Source organism: Meles meles, chromosome 18 (genome assembly GCF_922984935.1).
Source record: "Meles meles chromosome 18, mMelMel3.1 paternal haplotype, whole genome shotgun sequence".
Lineage (NCBI taxonomy): Eukaryota > Metazoa > Chordata > Mammalia > Carnivora > Mustelidae > Meles > Meles meles.
Window position 1 is genome coordinate 27,643,824 of NC_060083.1, and position 20,972 is coordinate 27,664,795.

At 39.8% G+C, this 20,972-nt stretch overlaps 1 protein-coding gene across 6 annotated transcripts in view; it reads left to right on the forward strand.

Annotated features, from left to right (window-relative positions):
- The window catches only part of ACACA (acetyl-CoA carboxylase alpha), a 290,224-nt gene that overhangs the window by 81,140 nt on the left and 188,112 nt on the right, over window positions 1–20,972 (forward strand). For 4 of the 6 annotated variants that reach the window (XM_045985474.1, XM_045985475.1, XM_045985479.1 and 1 more), the window contains 2 exons: window positions 17,900–18,032; window positions 19,345–19,483. In XM_045985474.1, the coding sequence (XP_045841430.1) occupies window positions 17,900–18,032; window positions 19,345–19,483 (272 nt within the window). Of the gene's footprint in view, window positions 1–9,275; window positions 9,372–11,424; window positions 11,502–17,899; window positions 18,033–19,344; window positions 19,484–20,972 lie in introns of those variants that run through there. The other 2 variants (XM_045985478.1, XM_045985477.1) reach the window with 2 other exon arrangements.

The window sequence follows — 20,972 nt, forward strand, 5'->3', positions numbered from 1 at the left end:
ATAATTCAGATTTCTGTTTCTTCTGGGTGGAACAGAAAATTTTTTTTTTAATTTTAATTTTTTTTATTGTTTAATTTATTTATTTTTCAGAAAATTATTTTTGAAAGGATTTATCAACTGACTCTAAATTTTCAAATTTATTGGCATAAACTTCGTAGTGAGTTCCCTCTTCATCATTCCTGATACTTAGCTAGCATTTTCTCTTACTCTTTTTTTTTTTTTAAGATTTTATTTATTTATTTGAGAGTGAGAGAGTACAAGCGGGGTGGCGGGGGTGGGCCACAGAGGGAAAGGGAGAAGCAGCCTGACATGGGCTCCATCCCAGTACCCTGGGATCTTGACCTGAGCAGAAGGCAGGTGCTTAACTGACTGACACCCCAGGCTCTCTGCATTTTCTTGTACTCTTAGTCTTAATAGAAGTTTATTAATTTAATTGGCCTTTTCAAAGAACCAACTTTCTTTTCTATTTTTTAATTGTACATTTGTTTTCTCTTTCACAGATATCTGCTATTCCCCTTTATTCTCTTCTTTATACTTTCTTCAGGTTTAATTTGTTTTTTTCTAGTCTTTTGACATAGGTGATTTTCAGCCCTTTTTTTTTTTAATTTTTATTTATTTATTTTTTCAGCGTAACAGTATTCATTGTTTTTGCACAACACCCAGTGCTCCATGCAATACGTGCCCTCCCTATTACCCACCACCTGGTTCCTCCAACCTCCCACCTCCGCCCCTTCAAAACCCTCAGGTTGTTTTTCAGAGTCCATAGTCTCTTATGGTTCGCCTCCCCTTCCAATTTCCCTCAACTTCCTTCTCCTCTCCATCTCCCAATGTCCTCCATGTCATTTGTTATGCTCCACAAATAAGTGAAACCATATGATACTTGACTCTTCTCTGCTTGACTTATTTCACTCAGCATAATCACTTCCAGTCCCGTCCATGTTGCTACAAAAGTTGGGTATTCATCCTTTCTTTCTTTTTTTTTTTTTTTAAATAAACATATAATGTATTTTTATCCCCAGGGGTACAGGTCTGTGAATCGCCAGGTTTACACACTTCACAGCACTCAACCATAGCACATACCCTCCCCAATGTCCATAACCCCTTCCCCCTCTCCCAACCCCACCTCCCCCCCAGCAACCCCCAGTTTGTTTTGTGAGATTAAGAGTCATTTATGGTTTGTCTCCCTCCCAATCCTATCTTATTTCATTTATTCTTCTCCTATCCCCCTAACCCCCCCATGTTGCATCTCCACGTCCTCATATCAGGGAGATCATAGGATAGTTGTCTTTCTCCGATTGACTTATTTCACTAAGCGTGATACCCTCTAGTTCCATCCACGTCGTCGCAAATTCAGCCCTTTCTTTTCTAAGCTATGTACTAATGATTACAAATTTCCTCGAAGCTCATCTTTAGCTATATCTCACATCTTTTTTCAACATTTTATTATGAACAATTTTAAGCATATAGTATAGTTGAGAGCATTTTACAGAGAACGCCTAGATTTTACTCATCACCTAGATTCCACCATTAACATTTTCTACTTGTTTTATTATTTATCTATCCATTTCTGTATCTCTGTATCCATTCATCAGTTCATCTTATTATATCCCCTAAGTTTTTTTTTTTTTTAAAGATTTTATTTATTTACTTAAGACAGAGAGAGAGAGAAAGAGCATGAGATGGGGGAGGGTCAGAGGGAGTAGTAGACTCCCCGCTGAGCAGGAAGCCTGTACCCAGGACTCTTCCTGGGACTCCAGGATCATGATCTGAGCCGAAGGCAATCACTTGACCAATTGAGCCACCCAGGAGCCCTAAATCCCCCAAGTTTTGATGTGACATATCTTTATTATCATTCAGTTTAAGATATTTTCTTTTTTGGGGCGCCTGGGTGGCTCAGTGGATTAAGCCACTGCCTTCGGCTCAGGTCATGATCTCAGGGTTCTGGGATCGAGCCCCGCATCGGGCTCTCTGCTCTGCAGGGAGCCTGCTTCCTCCTCTCTCTCTGCCTGCCTCTCTGCCTACTTGTGATCTCTCTCTCTGTCAAATAAATAAATAAAATCTTTAAAAAAAAAAAAAAGATATTTTCTTTTTTTTAAAAAATATTTTATTTATTTATTTGTCAGAGAGAGAGAGCAAGAACAGGCAGACAGAGAGGCAGGCAGAGGTAGAGGGAGAAGCAGACTCCCTGCTGAGCAAGGAGCCCGATGTGGGACTTGATTCCAGGACGCTGGGATCATGACCTGAGCTAAAGGCAGCCGCTTAACCAACTGAGCCACCCAGGAGTCTCGATATTTTCTTATTTTCATTGTGATTATGTTTTGATTTTTTGAGATACAATTGACATATAACATTGTATTGGTTTTTGGTATACAGCATAAAAATTTCATATTTATATATTACATATTTATATACATATGTAAAACTTATATAATGAAATAATTACCAAAATAAGTTTAGTTAAGATCCATCACCACACACAGTTAGAATTTTTTTTTTCTTCTTCTGATGAAAATTTAAATCTACTCTCTCAGCGGCTTTCAAATATACAGTAATACACTATTTGTTAACCATGGTAACCATCCTGTACATCATATCCCTAGGACTTATTTATCTTATAATTGGAACTTTGTACCTTTTGACCGCCTCCACCCATTTTGCTCAACTTCATTGTGATTTTTTTTTTTTTTTGACCCCAAATTATCTCGAAATGGAGTCCTTAATTTCAAGACACTGGCTATATAGTGAAACCACTTGGACATATTTTAATATCTTTGTCGTTGATTTTTAATTTAATCCATTGTATTCAGAGGATATACTCTAGGTGATTTCAAATCTTTGAAGTTTGTTGATACTTTATGGACTCACATATGGTCAAATTTTTTCTTAATCAGTTTCTGTTGTATTTATTTATATTCATTTTTATATAAGCTCTATGCCAACATGGGGCTTGAATTCACAACCCTGAGATCAAGAGTCACATGCTCTCCCGACTGAGCTAGCCAGGCCCCATAGCATATGGTCAGTTTTCATAAAGTTGTTTTTTTTTTTTTTTTTTTTTTTTTTAGTTTTGATAAAGTTTTATAGCACTTGCAAAGTATGTGTATTTTGTGGTTGTTATAGAACTCTCTATATGTCATTTAGTTTTTCAATTGTTTTTCCTCAGTATCTTTGACTTTTTCCCCCCTGTTTGTTGTCACTTGGTAAAACGAGAATAAAATATCTTACTTCTAGAATCTTGTAAATCAGTAAGAAAAAGGTATTTTAATGTCTTCTTTTTAATGGAACTATAGTTGATGTACAGTATTAATTAGTTTTAGATGTGCAACATAGTGATTCAGTGTTTATATATATTATGAAATGAACACCACCATAAGTCTAGTTACCATCTATCATACAAAGTAATTACAGATTATTGACTCTATTCCCTATGCATCCCTATGACTTATTTATTTTGTAACTGTAAGTTTGTAACTCTTAATCTCCTTGCACTTATTTTGCCCTTCCCACCAATCTCATCCCCTCTGGCCACCACCAGTTTGTTTTCTGCATTTATGAGTTTGTTCTGTTTTGTTTGTTTTGTTTCTTAGATTCCACATATAAGATAAGATATTTGTCTTTTTCTGTCTGACTTATTTCACTTACCATAATGCCTTCTAGGTCCATCCATGTCATTGCAATTGGCATGAGTTTATTCTTTTTTATGGCTGAGTAATATTCCATTGCCAATGTATATCACATCTTCTTTATTCATTCTTTTGTCGATGGATACTTGTTTCCTTATCTTACTGTAAATAGCACTGCAGTGAACATAGGAGTGCATATATCTTTTCAAATTAGTGTTTTTGTTTTCTTTGGGAAATACCCAGAGGTAGAATTACTGGGTGGTATGGTAGTTCTATTTTTAATTTATTTTTAAATTTTTTTAGTATATTTTTAATTTTTCGAGGAACCTCCATACTGTTTTTCCATTTTCCATTCCTCCCATCAGTGCACAAGGGCTCCCTTTTCTCTGCACCCTTGCCAATACTTGTTATTTCTTGTTTTTTAATAAGAGGCATTGTAAGGGTGCCTGGATGCCTTAGTTAGTTAAGTGTCGGCCTTCAGCTCAGGTCATGATCCCAGGGTCCTGGGGGTCGAGCCCTGCATCAGGCTGTCTGCTCAGCAGGGAGCCTGCTTCTCCTACCTGCCGTTCCCCCTGCTTGGGTGCATATGCTCGCGTGCACTCTGTCTCTCTCTCTCTCTCTGTCAAATAAACAAATAAAATCTTAAAAAAAAAAAAAAAGCCATTCTGACAGATGTGAGGTGATAATCTCATTGTTTTGAGATTTGCATTTCCCTCATGATTAGTGATGTTGATGATCTTCTCACGTGTCTGTTGGCCACCTGGATGTTTTCTTTGGGAAAATGTCTATTCACATTCTCTGTCCACTTTTTAACTGGATCATTTGAGGGTTTTTGGGGTTGAGTTGTACGAGTTCTTTGTTTATTTATTTGACAGACAGAAATCACAAGCAGGCAGAGAGAGGGAGGGGGAAGCAGGCTCCCCACTGAGCAGAGAGCCCGATGTGGGGCTCGATCCCAGGACCTTGGGATCATGACCCGAGCCAAAGGCAGAGGCTTTAACCTACTGAGCCACCCAGGCGCCCCCTGTACGAGTTCTTTGTATACTTTTACTGTAATTGCCCTCATCAGATATGTCATTTGCAAATATCATCTTCCATTCAGTAGGTTGCTTTTTCATCCTGTTGATGATTTCCTTGATATTTCCATGTCTTATAAAGACATTTTAGCCCAATAGAAATATGAGGAAAAGACTTGAATTTTACAAAAGAAGATATCCAAATGTCAAGTAAGCTTATTAACAGTGTTCAATATCATTGATTATTAGGGATTTGTGAATTAAGATTCCAATGGATTAAGTGCCACCCCAATTAAAAAGGTTAATATTGGGACACCAGTTGGTAGAGTAGCTGCCTTCGGCTCAGGTCGTGATCCCAGAGTCCTGGGATCGAGTCCTGCATCGGGCTCCTTGCTCAACAGGGAGCCTGCTTCTCCCTCTGCCTCTGCCTGCCATTCTGTCTACCTGTGCTCGCTCGCTCTCTCTCTCTGACAAATAAATAAATAAAATCTTTAAAAAAAAAAAGGTTAATATTGAAAGACTGATATGGAATTCCTCCATTGCTGGTTGGAATGTAATTTGATACAACCACTTTAGGTAACTATTGGGGGTGGGGTGCCTGGATGGCTCAGTCGGTTAAGCGTCTGGCTTTGGCTTGAGTAATCATACCAGAGTCCTGGGATCAAGTCCCACATCCGGCTCCCTGTTCTTCAGTGAGTCTGCTTCTCCCACCTGGTCTCATGCTCTCTTTCTCACTCTCTCTCAAATAAAAAAAAAAATAAAAAAGAAAAGTAGGAAGCCATTTGGTAGTATCTTTTTATTTATTTATTTATTTTTAATTTTTAAAAATATTTTATTTATTTATTTGACAGACAGAGATCACAGGTAGGCAGAGAGGCAGGCAGAGAGAGTTGGAGAAGCAGACTCCCCGCTGAGCAGAGAGCCCGATGCGGGGCTTGATCCCAGGACCCTGGGATCATGACCTGAGCCAAAGGCAGAGGCCTTAACCCACTGAGCCACCCAGGCGCCCCTTTAATTTTTTTTTTTTTAAGATTTTATTTATGTATTTGACAGATCACAAGTAGGCAGAGAGGTAGGCAGAGAGAGAGGAGGAAGCAGGCTCCCTGCTGAGCAGAGAGTCTGATGTGGGCTTGATTCCAGGACCATGGGATCATGACCTGAGCCAAAGGCAGAGGCTTTAACCCACTGAGCCAGGCGCTCCTGGCAGTATCTTTTAAAAGTTAAACATACACATACTCTATCAACAAGCAAGTTCACTCCTAAGTATTTACCCAAAGGAAATGAATGCATTTGTCCACCAAAAACCAAGTACCTGGATGAATATGGTCAAGATTCATAAAAAACTCAAATGTCCATCAGTAGTAGAATAGATAAATTATGGGATAGCCACACAATGGAATACTACACAGTGATGAAAATGAGCAAGCTACTGATCTGTCACAAGAATGAATTTCATAGACCATGTATTGATGAAATACATTCAGATTAACCCTATGTATGTGAAGTTCAAGAATAGGCAAAACTGATTTTGTAGTGATAAGAGTGTTTATACTGGGGAGGATGTTGACTGGAAAGGGAGCCATCTGAGACTCTGGAAATATTCTGTATCTTTTTAATTAATTTATTTATTTGACAGAGTTCACAAGTAGGCAGAGAGGCAGGCAGAGAGAGGGGGGAAGCAGGCTCCCTACTGAGCAGAGAGCCCGATGTGGGGCTCGATCCCAGGACCCTGGGATCATGACCTGAGCCAAAGGCAGAGGCTTTAACCCACTGAGGCACCCAGGTGCCCCAATATTCTGTATCTTAATGGAGTGTTTGGTTATGTAGGTATATACATATGCAAAATTAATTGAGTGTGTACTTAAGATTTTGCTCCGTATTGTATGACGTTATATCTCAAAAATTAAAACAGGCAGGACTTCCAGTTACAGCTGAGTAAGGATCAATTAAATCCTTAACCCAAAAAGCAGCTATAAGGCTTGACAAAACCATTTCAGCACCATTGAGATCAACCAAAAGGCATACAACAATCTGAGAAAGGGCTGTTTGAAAAACTGCTGAAATTCAGTAAGAACAGGAGGAGTTGGTGGTGTTCTTCCCTAGGCCTGTTCCTATTCCCTTCCCTCAGTTTAGTTGGTGTAGAGATTTTGCCAGTTGTCATACTTTTGCCAGTTTTGATGCTGAGGTTGAAGGGAGCTTACTCACTTTGGGTGGTGAATGATGCCCATGACCACTGCTGTTGTCAGTGGAAACGATTATCTTGGCCTTGGCTATGTCCAGCGGTCCAATGGCTCTACTAGACTGAGGTGTGTTTGTTGTTGGAGCAAGCATACTGCTGGTTGAGGTTGTGTGCATGCACAGAGTAGACATGATAATGCCCAGTAGGAAGTAAAAGCCAGAGCAGACTTGAAAGTGCCCTGAACTTTGAATGTGCTACCCTGCCCTACACACAGACACATGAACAGAGAGTACAGAAGCCTTAATGGCTTCAGGTGTTTAAACATAACCCCTGCCTAATCACTGGGAGATAGCAAAGCTAAACGTTAGAAGACAGGTTTCAACGTAAGAACAAGCAATATAAAGAAAATAAGCTGAGAGACCTCAGTGGCTGTATACTTAGGGGTAGCCAGATATCCCAGATTTAGCCCTGGCAAGTTATTAAGCCGAGGAAGGAAGGGATGTAGAAAGGAAATAATAGTAACAAAACAACCTTCATAGGTAAAAGAAAGCAGAATCTAGACTTGTTACAGTACATTATTTAATTTAATGTGAGGCTTCAACAAAATCATGAGACATGAAATGAAAGATGAAAATGTGACCAATATTCAGGAGGAAAAGTCAGTAGAAACTGTCTCCAGGTGTCCCTAGATGCTGGATTTTGCAGACAAAATCTTCAAAGCAACTGTCGTAAATGCATTCAGAGAATCATGAAAACATGTTTAAAGAATTTTTTAAAAGTATGACAACAGCAAATCAATAAATAAAATTCTCAGTAAGAATAGAGAAATTACAAGGAGGCAAATGTCATCAAAGAGGATACACAGATGGCAAATAAGAACATGAAAAGATGTTTAACATCATTAGCTATTAGGAAAGTGCAAATTAAAATAGTGAGATAAACACACTTATCAGGTTGCCTAAAATAAAAACTAGTTGGTGACACCAAATGTTTGCAAGAATATGGAGAAATGGGATCACTTGTACATAATTGGTAGGAATGTAAATGATACAACTACTCTGGAAAATAATTTGGAAAAAAAAATTGTTTAAAGACACCCAACATGGAGCTTGAACTTACAACCCTGAGATCAAGAGTCACATGCTCTACCACTGACTGAGCCAGCCAGGTGTCCCTGGCAATTTCTTACAAAACTAAGTATTTACCATATGATCCTGCAATTCCACTCCTAGTTACATACCTATGAGCAATGAAAGCACATGTTCACATAAGAATTTGTGCACAAATGTCCACAGCATCATTATTCATAATCATCACAAAATGGAAGCAGTCCAATGTCCATCAACTGATGGATGGATAAACAAATGGTAGTATATCCATACAATGGAAAATTAATTACCCTTAAAAAGAAATTAAATATGAATACTTGCTACAACACTGAAGGCATTACACTAAGTGAAAGGAGCCAGTTACAATAGACCGTGTATTTTATCATTCAGTTTATGTAAAATAAGAATCTATACGGAAGAAAGTAGATTAGTCGTAGACTAGAACAGGGAGGGGTTACGGGAAAATAGGTAGTGACTGCTGTTGGCTAGGAGGTTTCTTTTTGGGGTAATGAAAATGTTCTAAAATTGATTGTGATGGTGGTTCATAATTGTGAACATATTAAAAACCATTGAATTATGTGCTTTAAATGGCTGAAATATATGCTATGAATTATATTTCAATAAGGTTAAAAAAATTTCAAAGTGAGTTTAGCAAGATCACAAGCTATATGACCCATATACAAGAATCATATTTGTACATACTAGCTAACAATAAGCAAAAAATGAAATTAAAATAATTTCACTCACAATGGCATCAAAAGGAATAAAATACTTAGGAATACATTTAACAAAAGAAGTATAAGAATTGAGAAATAAAAATAATAAAACATTGCTGAGAGAAACTAAAAACCTAAATAGATGGAGAGACAGTCCATGTTCAGGGATTGGGAAACTCAGTATTGTCAAGATGGGAATTTTCCCTAAATTGATCTGTAAACTCACAGCCCATATCAAAATCCCAGCAGGCTTTTTTTTTTTTCTTCCTTCCTAGAGTTTGACATGCTGATCCTAAAATTTACATGAGAGCCCAAAGGACCTAGAATAGACAAAACAGTTTTCGAAAATGAAAGCAAAGTTGGAAGACTTAACACTACCTGATCTCAAAACTTGGCTCTAAAGCCACAGTTCTCAAGGCACTGTGGCATTGCTGCAAGGACAGGCATATAGATCAGAAGCACAGGATTTAGAGTCCACAACTAAACCTTTTTATATCTGGTGAGTTGATTTGCAAAAGAGGACTATCCTTGATCCAAGCTTTCTCTGCCTGGAACAGCCCAGTGTAAAACAGTCTCTCGCAGTGTGTGCTGCAGTGTAACTCAGACTGCATTGCAATCACGCCAGCTCATGCATCACTGTCTGCTGGATAAACCGCTACGTCATCCTTGGTGCTTGGCATGTTACAATGCTGGAATCACTGTGGGCTTCTAGTTGGATGTTGTGCCAGGTATGTGTCTACTTTGGACACTGTTTGTAGATGAAAATGGAGATGCTTTGAATTAGGAATGAATGTGGCTTTTTTATTTCTTGTGCTCTAATATTACAGAAGGATTGTGAGCAGCATTCATTAAAGATGAGAAATTCAAGCTTTGTTTTTGGATCTGGGTGTGCTGTGTTAATGTTTGGTTGTTTTAGAAAGATGCCTCTGGCGAAAGGGAGCATAAACTCGATTATTCAGTCTACCTTTTGAGTGTATTTTTCTGATATAATCGAATGCCAAGTAGCCTGCTTTACTCTACTCTGGGCTTTATTTGGTTTTTGGATGTTGACCTTATATAACAGGCAGAGCATGATTCTCTTTTGGGAACTGCCTACATCTGGAGACACTTAGATGTGTCTAAAATCAAACTGCTTCTGCATCTGTGGTCACTGTAATTGTTCTGAACAAAGATCTCCATGTGCTATATTTTTGAGACACATTATTCTGAAGAGTCCTAAAGATAGGAGGGCCCTCTGCATCAGCTTAGCTGTTCAACGGAAAAAGTAAACTTGACTAACTCTATCGGACACTGGCATAGCGTGTCAGGAATGATGCGAAGTGCTGCAGACCAGAAGGTGACCCAGGACGCACATTTTCTGTTATGGCTGGTGGTCATATCAGTGGCCTGATTGAGTCTTTTCCGGTTGGGTCTTCTGAGTGTCCCAAGGATTAGGGTTTGTTTGCCTTAATCATCTCTTTTCTCTTTGATCATTTACCTTCTATGTCTGCTCCAGGTTATTTGTGCATTTCTGTTTTGGAGGGTTTTTCTGGAAGATTAATAGATTCTTAGCATAATTGGCATCAGATGATTAACTATTTCTATCCAGCGTTTTGATGGGAAAGAATTTTTCTGTGGTGCATGAATCCGGTTACCACGTGACTCAGGTGAATTATATTTTTCCTGAGGCCCTATCATAGGAAGTTGTGATTCTATAGATTCTAGCTGTTAAGAGTCTCTCCCATTACAAGGGAGCAATGGCATTCAGGTCAGTTTTATTAGAAGCTGAAGTAGGACTTTGTTATTATATAACATTCAGCCACTGTTTATTTAATTTAAGGGATCTATCTCTGGCACATTTGCTTTTATAGCAATATACATGTCCCAGTAGCCTTTCTAGGCAGGGTTTTTTCTTTCCCTACTTAATCTGGGTTAGATCTCTGTGTCTAAAATATTTCTCTGGGGCCTTTTTCCTTTCAAGGATTTTGTGCCCATCTTTATATCCTCTTTGTCCCAGCTCCATTCTTACTTTCAAGTTTGCGTGAATAAAATCTCAGATTTTGTTACTTTAAAAAAGGTTTTTGCATGCATGTATCACTACTTTGGCCTGAAAATTAGAACTGTGGCTCCCATTTTACTCAAATTTCCTTAGTAGTGGCATGTCCTATCCTTTCTACTTGCTTTCTTTGCTGCCTGACCTGCTTTCCCCCTTCTTGCAGGCTGATAATCAGTATTATTTGTTTCGATTGGATCTCAGAAATTACCTACTTAGACTGTGTGCTGTCCTCCTCCCTCTGGATTTCATGACCCCATTATTCTCTTGACTTAGTTGTCCTTATAAACGTTGCCTTCTTTTTCCCCGGGGCCCTCCCAGTCATATGCTGCTGGCAGCCAGGAGAGGCTGTGGAGCTTTTCTCTGGTGACTGTCAGAAGAAAGTGACCGTTGTTGAAACATGTCTGCTGCGGTTAGTGCAGAGCTAAGATCTGTCTTCTAGTTACACAAGCTTTTATGTTCCTCCCCCTCTCCTCTTAGTCCCCTTGGGAAATCAACCAGTTCTTTGTGTGAACCAGGTTGAGGGAGAAAATACAAAAAGGAGGAAAGGTGGGGAAATATGGAAATTGGGGACAAAATAGACAAAATGACAGTAGTTTGAGGCCATCGGGAATACTCCCGTCTGACTGAAGCAGGGCCAAGAAGTAGGCAGAAGGCACAGTATCTCTTGTCCTCCTGGGTTTTAAGCACCTGCAACAGGAGGACGGACTGCAGCTTGTGTTTACAAGGCTGAAACCTGAGGAAAAAAATCTTCCATTCTTTGTCATCTTGATATGGAGGGTTCTGCAGAGGAAATTAAGGAGATGAGATATTACATGCTTCAAAGGTAAGTTTTAGGGTGCCGTATTTGGGCCATATATTCCTTTAAAAACCGGTAAGGTGTTGACTACTAAGCCCTGGAACTTAGGGGAAATTTGATTTGATGATTTTTTTTTTGTATCTGTAAGAAACCTTTTTATTTTAAAGGAAAGGAATAAAAACTCCCATATTTGCTCCTGGATTTCTAAACCTTTCTTTTACATTCAGAATTTGAATCAAAGCTATCCATGCACGTGTGTGGTGTTGTAACCGCGTTGCAAACAAGCACCCCTGGGAGGACCTAGCTGTGCTTGCTGTTCTCTCGTTAAGAGATCTCACTCAGTCTGTACCAGATTTGCTCCCCGGCTTGGGCTGGTTTTTTAAGAGTGAAGTCTCTTCCTCTGCTGCAAAGGGAGATATCAGTTCTGCATAGTTTTTGTGTAGTATGATCATCCATGGAAGGTAGTTTTGAGAAAACTTCTTAAAAATGTGTCTCTGGGGCCAGGAAATGTACCTGCCGCCATTGCCCTGGAATGAGACTGTGGGCAGCCAGACTGGAGTTGTGGAGGGTGCCAGACTCTCTCCCCCGGGGTCTTTCTTCCTCCTGCCCGTAGAACTTGGAGCTCAGGGGGAAATTAGGCCTTCTTGGCCTTCTTCAAGCCTCTTGCAGGTCTGTGCCTCTCCATCAGAGGATTAACATGAAAGACCCGAATGATGGCCTTGATAGCAGTCAGTAAGGGCTCCTCCAATATCTTTTTTATTTGCTTGTTTTTGCAGTCTAGAGTTCTTAATCTGAAAAATATTAACTGAAAATTAAACTGGACCTTGGTGGTAACGGAAAATAAGCAATAAACCCTGAGTTGACGAGATTCATCTCTAGAACAATTATCCTTTCCTTTTCCTTTTCATTTGATCTCTTCCACCCTTTAAGGGGAAAACCAAGCAGAACTTCCACTGAGTGTCAAATAACTAAAAAGCACTTGAGCTATTTTATGTGTGTGCATATATGTATATATGTGTGTACATACATATATAATAAAAATGATTTTTATGTATATAAAAGCATTTTATATAACATTGTTTTACTGTTATATATATGTGTGTATGTGTATATGTATACATAGATATATATAAAACAATCATATATATACATACATGTGCAAACAAAACGTACATAGATATTACACACCCAAAGTTTTGTTTTTCTGTGGGTAAATACAGCAGGTGATCTGCCTGCTGTTTTCATGGAGGCATCCTTCCTGGAATAGTCTGTCCTCTGATTTGCAGTCTCATCTAGGGAATCCCTTTTTTTCTCTTTATTGGCTCCTTTGTTTCTTTTCCTTTTTCTTGGTTTACTCCATCCTTTTGGAAGACAACATTCTCTAATAGCTTCCTGAGAAAAGATAGATGAGTGGTAAGATTTTGAGATCTGTTCTGTCTTTATACCTGATCCCCTTGTTTTCAGCATGGTACCTTATTTCAGAATGTAACTATGTGAAGGATCCCTTCATTAAAAGTAAGATTTTCTTTTCTTTTCTTTTCTTTTTGAAGGTTTTTTTAAAAAAAATATTTATTTATTTGACAGAGAGAGAGATCACAAGTAGGCAGAGAGGCAGGCAGAGGGGGGAAGCAGGCTTCCTGCTGAGCAGAGAGCCCTATGCAGGGCTCGATCTCAAGACCCTGAGACCATGACCTGAGCTGAAGGCAGAGGCTTAACCCACTGAACCACCCAGGTGCCCCCGATTTTCTTTTAAAGATTTTATTTATTGGGGCACCCACCCTGTACTCTCTCTCTCTCTTTCTCAAATAAATAATTTTTAAAAAATATTTTATTTATTTGAGAGAGGGAGGGAGCTAGTATGAGCGGGGGTGGGGTGGGTGGGTGGCCAGAGGGTGAGGAGAAGCGGACTCCCTGCCGAACAGGGAGCCCAATGCCGGGCTCCATCCCAGGACCCTGAGATCATGACCTGAGCCAAAGGCAGATGCTTAACTGACTGTGCCACCCAAGGTCCCCAGTAAGACAGATTTTTGTTTCTCTCCCTTTTATTCTCAGAGCACTCTTCACTATTGATTAAATCTTATGACCAATCCCTTCTCCACTGTAATTTCATCAAGGCTTTGCTTCCTTTCTTATCTTAAACTTAGGTAGCTCCTTATTGATTCTTTTCTTTTTTCAAGATTTCCTTTTTATTTTATTTTTTAAAGATTTATTTATTTATTTTAGAAGGGGGCAAGGCAGAGCTCGGAGAAAGGGACTCTCAGGCAGACTCCTTGCTGAGCACAGAGCCTGATGTGTGTGGGCTCAAGCTCAGGACCTGAGCCGAAATCAAGAGTCAGACACTTAATTGACTAAACCGCCCAGGTGCCCTTATTTTTTTATTTGAGAGCGAGTGGGAGTGAGGGGCTGGGGGATGAGCAGAGGGAGAGAGAGAATCTCAAGCAGACTCCCCACCAAGTGCAGAACCTGACATAGGGCTCCATCTCATGACCCTGAGATCATGACCTGAGCTAAGAGTCAGTTACTTAACCAACTGCGCCACTCAGGTTCCCCAGCTCCCTAATGATTCTAAGTTACGAGGCGCCTGGGAGGCTCAGGTGGTTAAATGTCTGTCTTCAGCTCAGGTCATGATCCCAGGGTCCTGGGATTGAGCCCCACGTTGGGCTCCCTGCTCACCAGGGAGACTGAGACTCTTTCTCCCTGTCCCACTGCTTGTGTTCTCTCTCTCTCAAATGAATAAATATAATCTTAAAAAAAAATAAAAAAAATAAATGATTCTAAGTTATAACTTACCTCTCCCTTCAGTCCCTCCCTAAGTAACTTACAGCTGATCTCTGAGGAGTGTGTGTGTTTGTGTGTGTGTGTAAATTTAGGTGTATAGAATTATGTAACATACTCCTTCCTGGCATACTCATTGGTCCATTTGTGGTCTATTACTTATTTATTTGGTTAGTTATTAGATCATTTAAAAAGATAATGTGAAAAGAATTTGAAAACCCACCACCTGGAACAAAGACTGGTCCCTGGCCATCACCTCATTAACCATGTGGTCTCTCCTTAGTGCTTCTCCCTGGCATCTTTCACCCACATAATTGTTTTCCTTAATCACATGTTCAACATATTCTTGTATTTATATGTATCTTCCAGAAATGTGTATAACTTCAGGTGTTTTAACTTTATGATACATTTTAAATTTATAATCTGTACAGTCTTCTTTATATAATATTTTTGGAGTTATTATATATTAATCTGGATACTTGACTGAAGTCTCCTATTTCTAATATTTGCAAAAATTTTGTGTTTTCTCTGTAAACGATTATATCACTCACAAATAATGACAGTTTAACTTCCTCATTTGCAATTCTAATGCCTCTAATTTATTTATTTATTTTTTCATTTTATTGCACTTACTGGGAAATCTAACAGTATTACATTTATGGACCTTTAAATTTTTAAAATTATTTTTTATTATTTTTGAAGATTTTATTTATTATTTATTTGACACAGAGAGAGAGGAAGAGCACAAGCAGGGGGAGCAGCAGGGGCAGGGAGAGGGACAAACAGGCTCTCTGCTGAGCACAGAGCCCAACATGGGCCCTGAACCCAGGACCCTGAGATCATGACTTGAGCTGAAGGCAGACACTTAACCAACTGAGCCACCCAGGCGCCCCTTTATGGACTTTTAAAAAAGATTCTTACTTATTTATTTGAGAGAGAGAGGGCATGAGCAGGGGGAAGGTGACAAAGGGAAAAGGAGAAGCAAGCTCCTCCTGAGCAGGGAGCCTGATGTGGGGCTTGATCCCAGGACACTGGGGTCATGACCTGAACTGATGGCAGATGCTCAACTGTCTGAGCCACCCAGGTGCCCCCATTTATGGATTTTCTAAAATTGAACGAGCCTTGCATACCTGGGACAAACTCTACTTGCTCATGGAGTAATATTTTTTACTAATATTTTGCCTATCCTTGCACCAGTACTCTACTATTTAGAATCTTATATTTAGGAATTTTGCGTTTGTAGTCATGAATAAAATGGACCTGGCTTCTCCTGTTACATGGCATATTTGTCTGGTTTTGGTATCAATGTTACTCTAGCTGAGGAGTTTAACTTCTTTTCTTATTGTCTGGAAATTTGGTAGACTACTGCCTAAATAGTTTGATAAAACTTATCTTTTAAAACCATCTGGACCTGGTATTTGTGGGAAGATTTTAATCATACCCTTTTATTTTGAAAATAAATTTTTTAAAAAAGATTTTAAAAATTTGTCAGAGAGAGAGAGCAAGCACAAGCAGATGGAGAAGCAGGCTCCCCACTGAGCAGGGATCCTGATGAGGGACTCCATCGTAGGACTCTGGGATCATGTCCTGAGCCGAAGGCAGACATCCAACTGACTGAGCCGCCCAGGTGCCCCATATTTTGAAAAGAAATTATTGCAGCATTGAGGTCAGAGTGCAGGAGAAAGGAAGAAAAGATGGGAATAAGAAAACGGCTGTCCACTGAACAGTGTGTACAAGTGCTTTGTTATAGCTGTTATCTCATTGAACCCCCAAAACACCTTTTCAAAGAGGGTCTGTCAGTCAAGGTCCAGTCAGGGAAAGATAAATTGCCTTAAGTTTTATAAACAGTGGACATGCAATAATGAGGACTGGTGACTTGGGTGTTTTCTGAAATAGCCTCAAATTAATACTTGCAGGAAGCAGCTACCAACCCCCTAGGGCTGGGAGAACAAAAAGGAAGATGTGGGGTTACCAGAATGTAGGAGTTTGGAGGAAGGTCTGTGGGGACCAGCACTTGCACCTCTGAGAGGGAGCTTTGAGTAGCTGGTACTCAGAGCAGGTGGAAGCCTGGCCGGACAGACCCTTGATTGATAGGCCCAGGCAGCATAGCCCAGAGGATGAGTGAGCATGGCAAGGCTGGGACTCTGTCAAGGAGCCATAATCTGCTGCTGCTGGTACCTCTAACGGATGCAGTGAGGCTCTCAGCAGGAATGTTGAAAGATGCTAGAGGCCAGAATTAACTCTCTCTTACTGTGGAGCACTGATGATAAAAGCTAGAAAACAAGAATGAAATCCCTATTCTTACCATCCTACCTTCCCATTGGCAGAACTGAACAAGTTTGCAGAGTCTTAGCTCTGTTGTCACAGAGCAGAGAATAAAAAGATGAGCTTGGAGCAGAGAGACAGTAGGTAAATAACCAGAACATTGTATACTATGTGTATTCTGCAAAGAGAAACTGAAGCTGAGCAAGGTTAAATTATTTGCTTAATATCATTGGAGCTGTTAAGTGGGCAGGTCAGGGTTTAAACTCAGGCCTGGGTTTCTACTACGTATTTCATCTATCCTGAACACACTATTGATTGTTAGAGGGACCATTATTGTATGTACCACTCAGAAAAAAAAAATACTGCCAGTTAAATAAAGCATACCATTAGTTGTAAGATACACATCAATTTCAGATATATAAAGATTTTAGTTATTTTTTTTTTTTAAGATTTTATTTATTTATTTGACAGAGATCACAAGTAGGCAGAGAGGCAGGCAGAGAGAAAGAGGAGGAAGCAGGCTCCCCACGGAGCAGAGAGCCTGATGCGGGGCTTGATCCCAGGACCCTGGGATCATGACCTGAGCCGAAGGCAGAGGTTTTAACCCACTGAGCCACCCAGGCGCCCCAAGATTATTGGAGAGAGCATGAGCGCAAGTTGGGGAGGAGAGGCAAAGGGAGAAGGAGAAGCAGACTTCCTGCTGAGCAGGGAGGCCGACATAGGGCTCGATCCCAGGACCCTGAGATCATGGCCTGAGCAGAAGGCAGATGCTTAACCACTGAGCCACCCAGGTGCCCCCGATTTCAGATATTTTTTAAAGTTTTTTTGTTTGTTTGTTTTTTAAAGGAGCAGTGTCTTGTAATCGATGAAATACAATCTATTATGCTGCCTTGTATTTAGTTTTGGAGTTACTGATTTTGAAATGCCATGTAATACACAAATAAGAGGCTTAGTAGATAGTTAAAACTTTAGCCTAAGAAAAATGGAGGCTAGAGATATAGAGGTGAAGGTCATCTGTGTGCAAGGATCATAATCCAACAAGAGCCTTGCTGTTTTCTCAGCTTTCCCAGTCTCTCTTATCTCTACCATCTCATTTCATCCTGTCCTTTACCTATCTCTTTGTGATGACATCTGTTGGTAAGCATTAATATTATCTTTTATTATCCAAGAACACTTAATTTTTTTTTCTTAAATTTCCACAAGCAAAGATCTTTTTCTCTTCTCTTCTATTCAAAAAGTATGTGATCTGTTTGCGTGCAGTCTTCACAAGGGTGCTGTTGGAAGTGCCGTTGTAAGTATGTTCGCGGAAAGCAGATCTCCAGGGGAGATAGATGGTGTGAAAAAAATCCTATCTTTAGACTTCCATGGTTTCTCTATTTTTACAGGTCCAGTATGTCTGGGTTGCATCTAGTAAAGCAAGGTCGAGACCGAAAGAAAATAGACTCTCAGCGAGATTTCACTGTAGCTTCTCCAGCAGAATTTGTTACCCGTTTTGGGGGGAATAAAGTGATTGAGAAGGTAAGTTATAACTTGCTGAATTATTTTTTTCAAAAGCTCATGAGATTCAATGCCTAGACTCGTCATCTAGATTTGCTCAAAACCGGCATTTGGATTTTCAGAGTCTGCCTCTTTGTGCAGAATTAACCTCTCTGCCTCCATGGTGTCCTGTGAATTTCTGTGTATTTACTGTTTTCTATGTATTTACCATGGATAATTTAGGCGGAGCTAATTAAAAAGTTGAAGTGGTGGTTGAACGGTTGTTTTTAGAAGGTCCTGTGGTTTTATGGGGTTGGGCTGCCCCATTGTGAGAGGGTCTGAGAAACAGATGATCTTGTGGGGTAGTGGTGAGGAGATATGTCACTGCACTGGAGTGAGAGCTAAGGGAGTGGAGGGATTCTCAGAACAGAAGCCTTGAATAGTTTGATGCACTGCGATTTAATGGCTTCCAGCAGATATTTGAGGTGTTTAGAGGGAATACACCGTATGAAATACCTAAAGAGATTACAAATATTTTGAAACATTAGGAGTAATTCTGTGCCCCTTTTATCTAAACCATGTCCAAGCTGGAAGGACAACTTGGCTGAAAGAGCTCACAGTGATTAAAAGAATAAAGCGTGGGGCCTCTCCTCCCACTTTAGGAGTGTTGCACCAGTGGCGTGCTTCTGTTCATCTCCCAGTAAAGACAGATGGTGTATCTCCAGCTCTTATCCTGGGGCCATGATTCCAAGACAGGTCAGGAGAGGTTTGTTTACAATGATGTCTCAGGATTGTTGGTTCGCCTCCTCTTTTTCTTGTGACCATTCTTTGTAAGGCAGTCTCTACAATTCTAAGGCATTTAGGGTTCAGCATTTTGGAGAGAGAGAGAGAGAGTGGTTGGTGCCAGTGTTCTTACACGTGTTCAGGGCTCTGCGCCTTGTTCAATATAACAGAGAATAGTACATGACATTATGCTGTTCAGTCGTCCCCCATTCCTTAATAATACATCATCCCTCTGAAGTTTGTTTTCTGTTCCCCTAGTAACAGGTATGGGAGAATAATTCACAAACGCACAAGATTTGAAAAGTGGTGATTTTCCCCCTTCAAGAAATGAAGATAGAAAGCGTAACTTTTAGCTGGCACATATCAAAGTATTTGCTTAGCACATTTTAATACATCCCTTGATCATGTGGGAGCTGGTTCTTAACTGCCAAGACTAGCAACATAAATTCCTAATTAAAAATCTGGCTTTCCAGAGAAAGCCAGAGATCTCCAGAAATGGTCTCATTTCTTCTCCTTCGTCATTGCCTGCCTTTTCTACTTTTCTCCAATTCCCATCCCACCACTCTCCCAGGTTCTTATCGCCAACAATGGCATTGCAGCAGTGAAATGCATGAGGTCTATCCGCCGATGGTCTTATGAGATGTTTCGAAATGAACGTGCAATCCGATTTGTTGTTATGGTAACACCTGAAGACCTGAAAGCCAATGCAGGTGAGTGATTAGCGTTAAGAAACCATCACCCTTGGGCGCCTTGGTGGCTCAGTTGGTTAAGCTACTGCCTTCAGCTCAAGTCATGATCCAGGACTCCTGAGATCGAGCCCTATGCAGGGCTCCCTGCTCAGCGGGAATTCTGCTTATCCCTCTCCCTTTGCCCCTTCTCTCCCCACTTGTGCTCATGCTCTCTCAGATAAATAAATAAAATCTTTAAAAAAAAAAAAAAAGAAAGAAAAGAAAAGAAAGCATCACCCTTGAGATTAAGATTAGAATAGCAAAGTCTTAAGTAGGAGTCTATTAATTTAGGGGGATTCCCAAACCCAAGGATTTCTCTTTAAAAAAGTGTCAGTAACAGGCGTATACAAGTGATTCTACTATATTGAACCTCAACCCAGTCTCCTGTGTTCTAAGTAAAAATAAGTAGAAATTTAACCAGTGTCGATTGGGGTTTCCAGATGTCTGCCCTTCTAGTGTCAAGTATTTGCTAAGCTACATACTTTAGCATGTGTAAGTAGAAAGATTTGGAAGGAAATGGCTATTTCCCTTATGAGCTAAGCTGCATTGAATTTTAGAGAATCTTAGGGTTAGGTTCTTTTTTTTACTCCCCTCTTGAGGGACCCAAGTGGGTTTTATCCTGCAACTTTTCTACATATTCTCTCTCCTCAGATAGCCCTCCATCTGAGAGTTTTCGATAAAGACTATTAGTATAGCTGAGAGGCTATGGCTAGTCTTTGCTCTCTGTACTTTTTATCACTAAAATATAATCTCTAAGGTAGAGTACCCACAGATAACATTAGCTCTTTAAAGAGCTATCTTTTTAAACCTATTTTGGTCTGTGTATGTTCTCTCTCTACTGAGACTATGATATTAAGACTATTCCTAAGGAGTAGGGATTATTATATCATCTTATTTAGAAACAGATAAGGTACCATTTTATTGGAAAGCATATGTTATTATGTGGAATCATTTAGTTTGACCCTTCAACTTCTCTGAACTACAGTTTTTATATCTATAAAAGGAAGATCATAATGTCTGATTCACGGGATAGTTACAAAGATGAAATTGTCTGTAATAAACATAAAATGACCTTGTGTGATTTCTTTTCCCCCATCTGTTTCTACCTGGTACTCCTAATTCATTTCTTCATTTACTTGGTGAACATGGAGACCCATAGGTAAATAAAATGTGATCTTGTTCTAGGAAGCAAATAATTTCAATACAGTGAGGTAAGTGCTATAATAGAAATATGAACAGGGTACTGTGAGAACAGAGCTGAGGCATCTTACCTCTAACCTCTGCTCTTGGTAGCAGGGTTAAGAGAATGCTTTCTGAAAGAAGTTATGCCTAGCCAAGAATGAGCAAGAGTTAGTGAAGCAGTCAACAGGACATTCCAGGCAGGGTGTTGCAGGAAGAAAGAACAGTCTATGCAAATGTATGAAGGCATGACACAATGGTTTGCTGGAAACTACAGGTATACTTGTTAAAG